Source organism: Stegostoma tigrinum, chromosome 20 (assembly GCF_030684315.1).
Source record: "Stegostoma tigrinum isolate sSteTig4 chromosome 20, sSteTig4.hap1, whole genome shotgun sequence".
Taxonomy (NCBI): domain Eukaryota; kingdom Metazoa; phylum Chordata; class Chondrichthyes; order Orectolobiformes; family Stegostomatidae; genus Stegostoma; species Stegostoma tigrinum.
In genome coordinates, this window is record NC_081373.1 from 31,970,459 (window position 1) to 31,983,310 (window position 12,852).

General features: G+C 40.8%; 1 protein-coding gene across 3 annotated transcripts in view; it reads right to left on the reverse strand.

Moving 5' to 3' along the window:
• LOC125461867 (disintegrin and metalloproteinase domain-containing protein 12) overlaps nt 1-12,852 on the reverse strand; it is a 354,472-nt gene that overhangs the window by 91,426 nt on the left and 250,194 nt on the right. For all 3 annotated transcript variants that reach the window (XM_059653083.1, XM_059653082.1, XM_059653084.1), the window contains 3 exons: nt 12,670-12,735; nt 9,243-9,314; nt 1,181-1,350 (listed from right to left, as the gene is read on the reverse strand). In XM_059653083.1, the coding sequence (XP_059509066.1) occupies nt 1,181-1,350; nt 9,243-9,314; nt 12,670-12,735 (308 nt within the window). The remainder of the gene's footprint in view (nt 1-1,180; nt 1,351-9,242; nt 9,315-12,669; nt 12,736-12,852) is intronic.

The window sequence follows — 12,852 nt, forward strand, 5'->3', positions numbered from 1 at the left end:
GCAAGGAATCAAGTCACTCAGCAGCGGCTTAGCAAAAGAACTGAAAAACAGCAGCATTTAATTCTCTAGTCTAGAAATGTGGAATAGTGATACTGGCAATGTTCATGTGATATCCTGCTGTCTGCCAGTGTCTGAAATAAATTCAATGTAGATTTTCAACTCCTTTTGATAGCATAACATGCATCTAAAATAGCCTTTGTTGTTAATTATTGTCAGAATCTCATATTTTCCAGTGAACAGGAAGTGGTTTAAACACACATAAGGAGGATTCCAACTGAGTTCATTTATACTTTGTTTTTAACAGAAGTTAACTTATGAGCTGCTGTCTGTTTCAGATTGCTGTGCTTTGCTTAACATCTTTCTTACCTGTCAAAATTTGGCACATGCAGAACTACATGAGATTTTATGTAAATACCTTTCATGAGAACTGTTCCTGTGGTCTAACTTCATTAATCAACAACAGCTCGGGTATCGGGTATTTCATTAGTTGGAGAATGTTGTGCGTTGTGGTGATCTGAAAACTGGTTAGATAATTTGTCCTCCAAAATCAGCAATTTTAAACGTTTTACAAATTGAAAGCTGGAATTGTAATCTACATACAACATTCTTCTGCACTTATATCCTAATATGGCAGTTGAACTGCCTTTAAACTGACAGTAAATTGGCATTTTAGTGTATAATGAGATTTGTGTGGTGGACTGGATGCATATAGACCAGTATTACAATGTCTGTCACACTCATTCTGGTTAATACTTGTAATTTGTATCTCAATGAGACTTCAATATATATTAAATGATTGTCCAGAACACGTTGAATTTTTTCATAGACTGGAATCATTTTAAAACGGAGCTTGGTCTTTTTTTCAACAAAATGATATTAAAAATTCTGAAAGTGGGTAGAAGGAGTGAATACACAGATCCACCATGATCTGATTGAATGGTGACTCAGATTTGAGAGGCTAAATGGCATCCCCTTGTTTGTATGTTTTCTCTTACTTTCACAACTGTTTGAAATATAAAGGTATCAAATTAAAGAGTTAAATTTGATGTGACTGAATTAATAATATCACTGCAACTGTAAAAAAAGAGTGCAACTGCACAATATACTAAGACTGTTGCACATATGAATGGGTTTTGATGACTCCACAGCTCCAGAATTAATTGTACCAGCCAGTACGCACCTCACGAGTTGGGCATTGTCATGTGATTTACGGGACAGTAGTTTCACTTTCCTCCAGTCAAGAAATTCATTGAGTGTGGCGAATGGGTCTCCAGTTATTGAACATTTATCCATGTCAGTCCATACTTCAACTCCAACAAGGGCAACTCGTATATTCAAGGATCTGTAAAACTATAATAAAATAACTCTTATACCCAATAGAACATAGGGCCCATATATTAGCTACAAGTAGCTCCGTATTAGCATTACTTAATGCCAGTTATAAGACAATGAAACCTCCAAATATCATAAATAGATCATATTCAATCACACTGTACTCATTGGCTGGATGTTTAAGGGCGGCACGGTGGCTCAGTGGTTAGCACTGCAGCCTCACAGCGCCAGGGACCCAGGTTCGATTCCAGCCTCGGGTAACTGTCTGTGCAGAGTTTGTACATTCTCCCCGTGTCTGCGTGGGTTTCCTCCGGGTGCTCCGGTTTCCTCCCACAGTCCAAAGATGTGCAGGCTAGGTGGATCGGCCATGCTAAATTGGCTGAAGTGTTCAGGGGTGTGTGGGTTATAGGGGGATGGGTTTGGGTGGGATGCTCTAAGGGGCGGTGTGGACTTGTTGGACCAAAGGGCCTGTTTCCACACTGTAGGGAATCTAATCTAATGTTGCAGTAGTAATAACAACTAAACTGAATGTTCACTGTCATCACCCTCTGAAACCTACAGCAATGCCTGGAGACCATACAAACACAGTTCAATATTGATAGTCAGAAGTTAACATCACTGATTCTATGCTTTTTCATCAGGTGTGCTGTAGATGTCCCCACAGACTGCAGTCGAGTAGAAATTGAATGAGATGTAACTGGGCCTTTAATTGTTATTAACATCATAATTATTACTAAACAACCTTTTGGGCACTGAAGACTTAACTTATGACCTTTGACATTCCACAAATATGCTGAAAAGAACAACAATTTTTAAAAAGTAATATGCTATTCATAAAGTTTATGATTTTTAATTTCTTTCTTGATATTTATGTCTCAGTCTTGATTTCACTTTCAATAAAATAATGTTAAAAATAAAGAATAATCAGTGCCTTTATCTTCCTGATTTGCTGTTGGTGAGAATTCTTCAATGTTATTGGCTACTCACATTGTTTAATGACAATACAATTGCTGGATGCCAGAAAATCCCCTTGACATGGTGTCATATTCAAAATTAATGTCTGGAACAGGGAAATCCACGTCATAGAGACCTCTAGATCTTTGTGGGGAGCTCACTCCAAAGTTAATAGTGAGCAAATTCACTTTGCACCTGACCACAAAATCTGCACTAATAATTTCAGTTACTTTAAACGATCACATATTATCATATTGGTCTGTTTCATTCTTCACAAATGTCTATTATTTCACTAAAACCAAAATAATCTATCAAAATTATTGGTCTCTATATCTTTCATGAACACTCTCCAACGGCATCCAAAGACCAGGATTTATACATCTAAGAAAGAATAGAAAAAAAAAAGCAATTATGTCAAAATCTCCTGCTTCAACAGTTGATGGTAACCTATTTGTTATGTCAACACTGTTGGAACTTCCCTTATCAATCACCCTGAAAATGGAATAAATATGAGATAGGTAGTGAAGAACTAGAAAAGTATCTGGATCAAACCCAACAGTAAAGTTGGGTTTTGATAGTTGGTAGCTGACACGACTCATCCACAGTAAAAAACAATCACTATTCATGGCAAATAGCAGAATGACCAGGGTGCAGATGCAACGCCTTGCATTTGGTAAGAATTGTTAAACTGAACTGCAGTCATGATAACAACTGTTGGAAAGAACTTCCTATTTAAAATGATCATTCTGTTTCTAGAGAGGTAAAATAGACATATTATGGTGGCAAGTTTTCTCGCAAGTGTGGATGACATGTTGCTATAGGAGGATGACATTGGTTCTCTAGATATAGGTGACCAGCACAAAATCAAAGGTTCAATTGGCCTACATTGTTTGCTGCTAATTGAGCCTTGATTCTTTTCTCTCCAGGGAAAGTTTTTGTGGCCAGGCGTACTCACCAATGCAAACGACAATCTCTTCAAACACTTCATCACTGTCAAAACCTAGCAGTCGCTCTTTTGACTCATGGTGAATGCAATACATGTCACTCCTAATTTGCAAACACATTTCAATTAAAGTAACAATGCAGTTGCAATTGTTATCAGGTTGGAATGCAAACACTTGTGTGGGGGACAGTGTCCTTGTCACTTACAAGATGTTAATATTGCATTCTCTCATCGGAGAAGTACTTCTGGAGGAGAATCACCAAGTTAAGGATGAGGAAGCTTGGCAAATTCTGCGACGACACCAAAGAGTGTCGATAAGACACCATCAGGTTGGAGATGAGCTGACAGTAGAAGATTGATACCAAAACTGTCTCAACTTTGTGTGCTTTCCCAAAGTTTTGCTCTTCTTTTGTACTCAGCAGTGAGCTCTTCCAGATGCATTTTCACCACCTGCATTGCTAAGAAGGTTTTCCTGCATTTCAGCTCATGGAGTACTTTTCAAGAAACAGGTTGGACACTCTAATGACAATCCAAGAGCTTCATACATTATCTACTGCCAGTCAGGAAATTCTATTCCTGACATTTCCTCAATAACACTGTGGTACAATACTCTCCATGGAGAACAAGGATGGAGGAACCTACTTGTGAGCAATTAGAGAAGTAAAAGAATTGGTGCTGAGTGAAGCATGGAACGAGGTAAAGAATAAAAACCTGGGAATGTAATAAAGGGAAGACTCCATTCTTTTTTGCAGATCTTTGGGAATCATATCTTTAACTGTCAAGAGCCTAAATTCCAGAATTTCCTTACAAAGCCTCTTTGATACATTAAAGACACTATGCAAATACAAGTTACAGTGGATATTCAGTGAAAGCTGACCATCCTGAGCTGAGAATCCAGGGAACGCTGAACTCGACACCTTCATAAGAGTAATTAACACAAGGACACATCTCAAGTGGAGATAGATTCGATAAATATAACTGTTAAGATGGAATGTGGAAGCAATCCACTACCGAACATCTACAGCATATTGCAGGAAGAATCTCACAACCTGTAGATTACCCTGGAGATAGTTACCATGACAGGATTGGAGCATTCTGGGATATCAAGACACAACAAAGTGTTTTTAAAATACTGGAGCCTCCAGTACAACAGCTAACACTGTTCTGCAGATTGTCCAAGCAAAAAAATGCCACAGCCCTTGGAGGATATGAAGGTATGTGATTTCATCTCTGAGCCTGTGCCTTATACCAGTAAGTTTCATCACATGGATGTAGATGCTGCTATCTCCCCTGGGATAGTGATTTTGAGTCTAGCTTGTATCTCAAGCCTTCCTCTAATGTCTTCACGTGCTCCAAACCGGTTCCTCTCCTCTATTGTACATCAAGAAAGAATGTTGGTAGCTGTAGCTCCTAGGAGACCATCTGCCCTGAGATGAAAGCTGCTTAAAGTTGAAAAATTACAACATTAATTTTGAAAGAATTTTACAGCCATTGAAGCATTTTGTGAGAACAAGAAGGTGTGAAATGATTTGTTCCATTTAATCAATTTCAGTAATATGGCTTTGCTATAAAGCAAGGTAGTGGTGCAGCAGTAATGTCACCAGACTAGTCATCAATGCAGCTGGTGCAATTTGAATTCAATAATTGGAGTTCAAGGCACATTGATGATGACCATGAAAACACTGGCAATTGTCATTAAAAATCCATCTGGTTCACTGATGTTTTGAAAGGAGAAAATCTATCACCCTTCGCTGGTCTGGACATGATGTGACTCTAGATCCATCCTTCTGAGATGGCCATAACAAGCTACTCAGTTCAAGGTCAAATAGTGATGGGCAACAAATGTTGGCCTTGCCGGCCATATCCACATTGCATACAGGATAGCTTCATTTCACCTCAGGCTGTTTTATGCTATTTACTCGTTCCTGCATAAGATCCTCATTGCTGATCATTCTTCTTGTGATCATCACCATTTTCATGAACATTATCTTCAGGGTCTGGAAGTAGCGAACCTTTTCATGTCCCAACATAATGAGCACATAAGATGATATAATGTTCTTGGAGAAACAAACTGTGTAATCTTGAAGAAAGTATCTGTGGCATCCTTGTTGACAAGCGGCTAATGTGAGGTACATCACCTGTCATTGCCTGGGAGGATTGAGTTTTTGGTAGTGATGAACTAGACAATGTGTGCGTTGGGTGTCGGGTTTGAGCTTGAAGATTACACATTTTGCCAATAATTTTTATTGGCAATGATGGAGGGGAAGCGTTGCTTTCTGAGGCACACACAAACAAAATGGTCACTTTTAGTGCGCAGACCAGATGATTGAGTGTCCATCTCAGTGGAGACCTGCCTTCTGTGATGTTTCACTACGGGCATTTCTAATTTGACAATTTTCATGCCTTCATTCTTTTCCTAATATCATGAAATTAAATCCATTTTTGTTTCCATGGGAAATTGGAATCAAGAATGCTATGCAATATAATTATAAAAACATCTCAATACAACTTCCAACATTTCTAATGTGGGCCAAGAAATTCTAATCTTCAATAGAAGAACAAAGTTGCCTTCCTTAAGTGCTCCATCTGCCCCAAATATAACTCTATAGTCCCCAATGCCATATTTACAATGTTGTTACTTGAGATAATGTGATGATGATAAGCATTAATATTGGTGTATATCAAATATTTGTGATTAAAGACATTTTCAGTCTCTGCTCCAAACTCTGTCCTCTAAGTTAATAAAATGTGAGGCTGGATGAACACAGCAGGCCAAGCAGCATCTCAGGAGCACAAAAGCTGACGTTTCGGGCCTAGACCCTTCATCAGAGAGGGGGATGGGGAGAGGGAACTGGAATAAATAGGGAGAGAGGGGGAGGTGGACCGAAGATGGAGAGTAAAGAAGATAGGTGGAGAGAGTATAGGTGGGGAGGTAGGGAGGGGATAGGTCAGTCCAGGGAAGACGGACAGGTCAAGGAGGTGGGATGAGGTTAGTAGGTAGCTGGGGGTGCGGCTTGGGGTGGGAGGAAGGGATGGGTGAGAGGAAGAACCGGTTAGGGAGGCAGAGACAGGTTGGACTGGTTTTGGGGTGCAGTGGGTGGGGGGGAAGAGCTGGGCTGGTTGTGTGGTGCAGTGGGAGGAGGGGACGAACTGGGCTGGTTTAGGGATGCAGTCGGGGAAGGGGAGATTTTGAAACTGGTGAAGTCCACATTGATATCATATGGCTGCAGGGTTCCCAGGCGGAATATGAGTTGCTGTTCCTGCAACCTTCGGGTGGCATCATTGTGGCAGTGCAGGAGGCCCATGATGGACATGTCATCTAAAGAATGGGAGGGGGAGTGGAAATGGTTTGCGACTGGGAGGTGCAGTTGTTTGTTGCGAACTGAGCGGAGGTGTTCTGCAAAGCGGTCCCCAAGCCTCCGCTTGGTTTCCCCAATGGAGAGGAAGCCGCACCGGGTACAGTGGATGCAGTATACCACATTGGCAGATGTGCAGGTGAACTTCTGCTTAATGTGGAATGTCATCTTGGGGCCTGGGATAGGGGTGAGGGAGGAGGTGTGGGGACAAGTGTAGCATTTCCTGCGGTTGCAGGGGAAGGTGCCGGGTGTGGTGGGGTTGGAGGGCAGTGTGGAGCGAACAAGGGAGTCACGGAGAGAGAGGTCTCTCCGGAAAGCAGACAGGGGAGGGGATGGAAAAATGTCTTGGGTGGTGGGGTCGGATTGTAAATGGCGGAAGTGTTGGAGGATGATGCGTTGTATCCGGAGGTTGGTAGGGTGGTGTGTGAGAACGAGGGGGATCCTCTTAGGGCGGTTGTGGCGGGGGCGGGGTGTGAGGGATGTGTTGCGGGAAATACGGGAGACGCGGTCAAGGGCGTTCTCGATCACTGTGGGGGGAAATTTGCGGTCCTTAAAGAACTTGGACATCTGGGATGTGCGGGAGTGGAATGTCTCATCGTGGGAGCAGATGCGGCGGAGGCAGAGGAATTGGGAATAGGGGATGGAATTTTTGCAGGAGGGTGGGTGGGAGGAGGTGTATTCTAGGTAGCTGTGGGAGTCGGTGGGCTTGAAATGGACATCAGTTACAAGCTCCCACTTCCTACAGACTAAGGGGGTGGCCATGGGCACCCGCATGGGCCCCAGCTATGCCTGCCACTTTGTAGGTTACGTGGAACAGTCCCTCTTCCGCACCTACACAGGCCCCAAACCCCACCTCTTCCTCCAGTACATTGATGACTGTATCGGCACCGCCTCTTGCTCCCCAGAGGAGCTCGAACAGTTCATCCACTTCACCAACACCTTCCACCCCAACCTTCAGTTCACCTGAGCCATCTCCAGCACATCCCTCACCTTCCTGGACCTCTCAGTCTCCATCTCAGGCGAACCCTGCAGCCATATGGTATCAATGTGGACTTCACCAGTTTCAAAATCTCCCCTTCCCCTACTGCACCCCTAAACCAGCCCAGTTCGTCCCCTCCCCCCACTGCACCACACAACCAGCCCAGCTCTTCCCCCCCACCCACTGCATCCCAAAACCAGTCCAACCTGTCACTGCCTCCCTAACCGGTTCTTCCTCTCACCCATCCCTTCCTCCCACCCCAAGCCGCACCCCCAGCTACCTACTAACCTCATCCCACCTCCTTGACCTGTCCGTCTTCCCTGGACTGACCTATCCCCTCCCTACCTCCCCACCTATACTCTCCTCTCCACCTATCTTCTTTACTCTCCATCTTCGGTCCGCCTCCCCCTCTCTCCCTATTTATTCCAGTTCCCTCTCCCCATCCCCCTCTCTGATGAAGGGTCTAGGCCCGAAACGTCAGCTTTTGTGCTCCTGAGATGCTGCTTGGCCTGCTGTGTTCATCCAGCCTCACATTTTATTATCTTGGAATTCTCCAGCATCTGCAGTTCCCATTATCTCTGTCCTCTAAGTACTGACTCCATCTGCTGCCTGTCAGCAGTCTGACATTCATCCAGTTTGTTTGCAACCTGGATGTCACATTTGATCCTGACATGAGCTTGTGAACTCATATTCAAGTCATCTCAATGACTGTTTTTATCTATTTCAGTAACATTATCCATATTCATTCACTGACCTCTTCAGAATTCCTCTTCTTACTTTTGTTCTTTCTAGACTTTCTAATGCACTCTTGGTTGATGTCCCACATTCTGCCCTGCACAAACTTGAGGTCATCCAAAAGTTTGTTGTCCAGTTCTTAACTCACAGCAAGCTCCATTTCCTATCACTGTTCTGTTCACTGATGTACATGAACTCCTGGTCAAACGATGTCTCGATTTTAAAAAGCTCATCCCTATTTTCAATTTTTTTTTGCGGCCTTGTCACTCTTTACCTCTTCCAAACCCACAACTGTCTGTGTCATCTGGAATCCTCTAATTCTGGCCACTTGAGCATTCCGCATCATAAATGCTCCACCACTTGCCAGGACCAAAAGCTCTGGACTTCCTCCCTATACCTCTCTGCCTACATCTCACTTTCTCCCCTTCAGTTCATTCTTAGCTAAGCTTTCGATCAAGTAATCTTACATTTCCTTTGTGTCTTTCTGTCTACTTTATTTTGTAATGTTTCTGTGAAGTACTTTGGGACACTTCATTATGTTAAACGTTCTCTATAAATATAAGTTGTTGTTGCCGATTCGAATCGAGGGAAAATAGGTTTGTGAAGCTAGCCATAGCTCTTTTACAAAATTTCTGGGCTATGTCAAAGGTCTTATGGGGCACAGGATTTGGAGATGCAATGAAATGTGGCTCAGTTTTGTTTTAGGCATAGCTATGAAGTGGTAGCCTTATAGAACACTTCCTGCTTTTTACACCATTCCAAATGTACTCTGCAGCTGACAGCATCTCTCACTGAAGTCTTATCAGGGGAAATCATAAACAAGAACATATTCCTATTGATTTTCAAATTACAACATTTATCACATATGTATTTTACTCCCTTCTTGCTTATCATATTGTTGGACAAAATTAATTGCTTTCGAAATATTGTGTTGCATACTTACCTTATCCACAAAATTGCCAATTTCTATCAGTCTCTGTTTAGTCTTTTCCAAATCTGCCCCTTGTTTCTGAAACTTGAGATTTAATCAAAAGATTACAATAATTATGTTTACAATGGCTTATAAAGTTTGCTATATCACTTCTGACAATTATGGTTCTCTCCAAAACGTTCAATGATTACACTGGATTGTGAGTCCTGCCAGTTTAACTTCAACAACTGTTTCAGATTTGTTATTCTTTTGAATTCTCTGTCCCAAAGGGCTGTAGATGTTCAGTTATAGAGTATTCAAAGTTGAAACACATAGATTTTTGGACTCTCAAGGAATCGATGGATATGAGGTTCTGATGGGAAAGTGAAATAGAGGTAAAACACAATCTTACAATGATCCCATGAAGCAGGCTAAAGGATCCACATATCCCAGTTTTTTTCTATATTTCAAATGGAGCTTCATTAAATTTTTATTTGTTTCTGATTAAGTTTTTATTGAGCTTGCATGTTATTTAGAGGTATGGATGTATTGGATGTATTCCATTTGCAACTTTCAAAGGAGCTCAAGGAGTTTGTTGACAAGACCAGGCACAGGGTCTGGCATCCTGGACCGGCAGATGTATATTTGTGGCAACTAGAGATGATATGCCTAAATGAGAGACAAGGTTATGAATCAGGCTTGCAGTCCCAAAAAAGCATCAACTTAAAAAAAATATAACTTTTAAAAACTAGTCTCCTTGTAAGGATGTAGTAAGGGACACAGTAGTGGGGAGAGTGGCACATTATATCCCCTGGTATTTCTTTATAGGCGTTCTCAAGATTTCAGATATGGTAGGCACCCGAACTGTGACCTATTAGCATTCCATGTGGATGATTATCCATTCTAGCAAGTGAGCTGGGCACTTGTCCGTGTTACAAATATGAAGTTTAGATGTTTGCTATGTTTTAGGACATTCTGCTTAATTTGAAGGAAAATACAGGAATAGAGAGCATGAGATGGCAAGGTATAGTGCTGGATGAACATGGCAGGCCAAGCAGCATCAGAGGAGCAGGAAAGCTGATGTTTCGGGTCTACGCCCTTCTTCAAAAATGTTTCTACTCTCAATCCTACTTGACAACAAGCTTGGCCAAGATAATAAAATGTGAGGCTGGATGAACACAGCAGGCCAAGCAGCATCTCAGGAGCACAAAAGCTGACGTTTCGGGCCTAGACCCTTCATCAGAGAGGTTGGCCAACAAGCTTGGCCAATTTGGTTGTTTAGGTGGCAATGAGCTCCAGATTAATTTAATGGAAAAAGGTGCAATATGCCCACAACTGTGGACAATGGAAAGACATTTATGATAATTCTGGGTAGACTGCTACTCTCAATACCTCATATGGATGTATTAAGAATGTAGTAAAAATTTCAATATGTTTCGAAGTGTCTCTTTAACTTCCAGATTGTTGAGCTGGGGATCTAAAGGACAGTCAGTTCACATTTCTACCCGGATATGAAAACTGTGATTCACACTGCCAAAAAGCAGGACTTTGAGTGGTGAAGAATCCATCAGAAGCCATTGTAGTTTCAGTTCACAGTGCTTTTTTTAAGATTTCTCTGGATATTTTACACAAGTGAGAGGCAGCAAGTCTCTATTGTTCATTAAGTAGATTGTGCTCAGATTGAAATTTTAATCAGAGCTAGAAGATTTAACTTGCTTTGCTTTGAGGGGAGGATCTCCAATTCATCCCTCACTGTAAAAGTCAATTCTGAATTATAAGTTACCTTACTGGGAAAGGAAAGGAAATTAAGTAAGCCTTTGGGAGCCAAGAGTTGCCTTTGAATGGTTCCTGGAGAATGAAGTGTCAGTTTAAGGAACTGAATGAAGTACAACAATAAAGGGTGACTTTTGATTATTTTAAGATCAATGGGGAATATTTCTGGAGTTTAGAATTAATGCTGTCTACTGAAATAGAATTTAGTTAATTTTGACTTTGGTGTTGCAGCAAAATCCTGAAATTCTGTTGTGATTATTTCAGTCACTCCCTGGAATTTTACATCTTTTAAAATGTTATCAGTCTCTTCCAGGATTCTAACAGCATAGGATGTACATTTGCAAAAATATTCAGAGCCTGTTTTTATGCAATGCAATATAGAGAACCATAGTTTGTGTACGAGTGATGAGATGATAATGCTTTCTTAGAACATGGTATACATTTAAGCCTCATAGTTTGTCTGATCAGTGAAGGTCACAAAGATGAGGATATTTGATAGGATGGATATCTTTTATGAAGAAGTCAGTTGTATAGCGTTCATTGTTAGAGTATGACGTTATGTATTATTGCCATTTTCCATTAGCTCGGGTCATGTGGAGATGTAACTTTGTGATCAGTAAATCACAGCATGAGAATTAATCTTGGCCAGTAGCACAAGGCAATCTGGTTCAATCATGCTTTGATGTTCTTCACTGGCTCATGTCATGAAGTAAGAGAGCTAGCCTTCCTAAATTTTTAGAAACATAAATAAATAAAAATTTGGATTCATTGAATGTTTTAGTATGTATGTATCAAATTTAAAGAGGAAAAAATGAAAAGACAATAAGGACGACTTTTCATTTTGGCTGCAAATGAAAAATTGCTGCTTCCATTTCAGCAGCTCATCATGTGATCAGTTCGATTTTCGTCTCAACTGACAAAAAGAAAAACAATGATGTGGAGGGGATGGCAAATGTACAAATGTCAGTTTTACATATGGACATAAATGGAAAATTATCCTCATTTTTGAGTCCACCATCCACAGTGACAATAGTGAAGGCATAAAATCTGACTGCAAGAACGGATTAATTTTATCAGGAAACCAGATAAATACTTGGTGAATGATCTGACAGCAAAATATGAGAAATTTGTAGGATGTGGTGTTTTTAAGACAACAGTGGTCTGGCCCAATCCTAAATTCTTGCATTCCATTATATTGCAACATGGGCCAGTAATGATCATGCAGGTATGTTGGGGAATTTTTTTCAATTTAAACAGTTATTAACTTCTAAATAATTTTTTAAAAAGTCAGAAAAGGGATCAAAACACGCGAATTGCTAAAATAACCAATTGGCAGGGCATGGTTTCTATGAGTACATATTTCATGTGGACAGTCTAACTACTCAAATCCCATAATCCTGCAATAAATGGTAATGGAAAAGGCAAAGGTTTTAGATGAGGGTCGAGAATTCACTTAGCTGATAAAATGTGGACAGATAAAAAGTGACAAATAGCAAATGATTAAGATGCCCCTTCGAAATTCACTCATAAATGGTTTCCATAATTGTTTGTAGCTCCACAATTCATTACATATTGCTAAGGCAGTGCATCTTTTGTGCAGTTGTTAAGGAGCAGAACAAAAATAGCAGAATTATAGTTAATTGAAAAATGAGACTGAAGGACCTTAAACTGAAAGTTAATATCCTACCTCTCGATTATCTGCCACTATAACAAGTTCCACATATTTAGTGGTCTTCGATATGTCTCTTTTGTGCTGCAAAACAAGGTACAGATATTAAGTTGCTAATTCTAAAAATCTCTCAAAGTCTATTTACGTACCCAATAATAAAGGACATTATAAGGAAGATATCACAAAGCTTCATAAACTCTC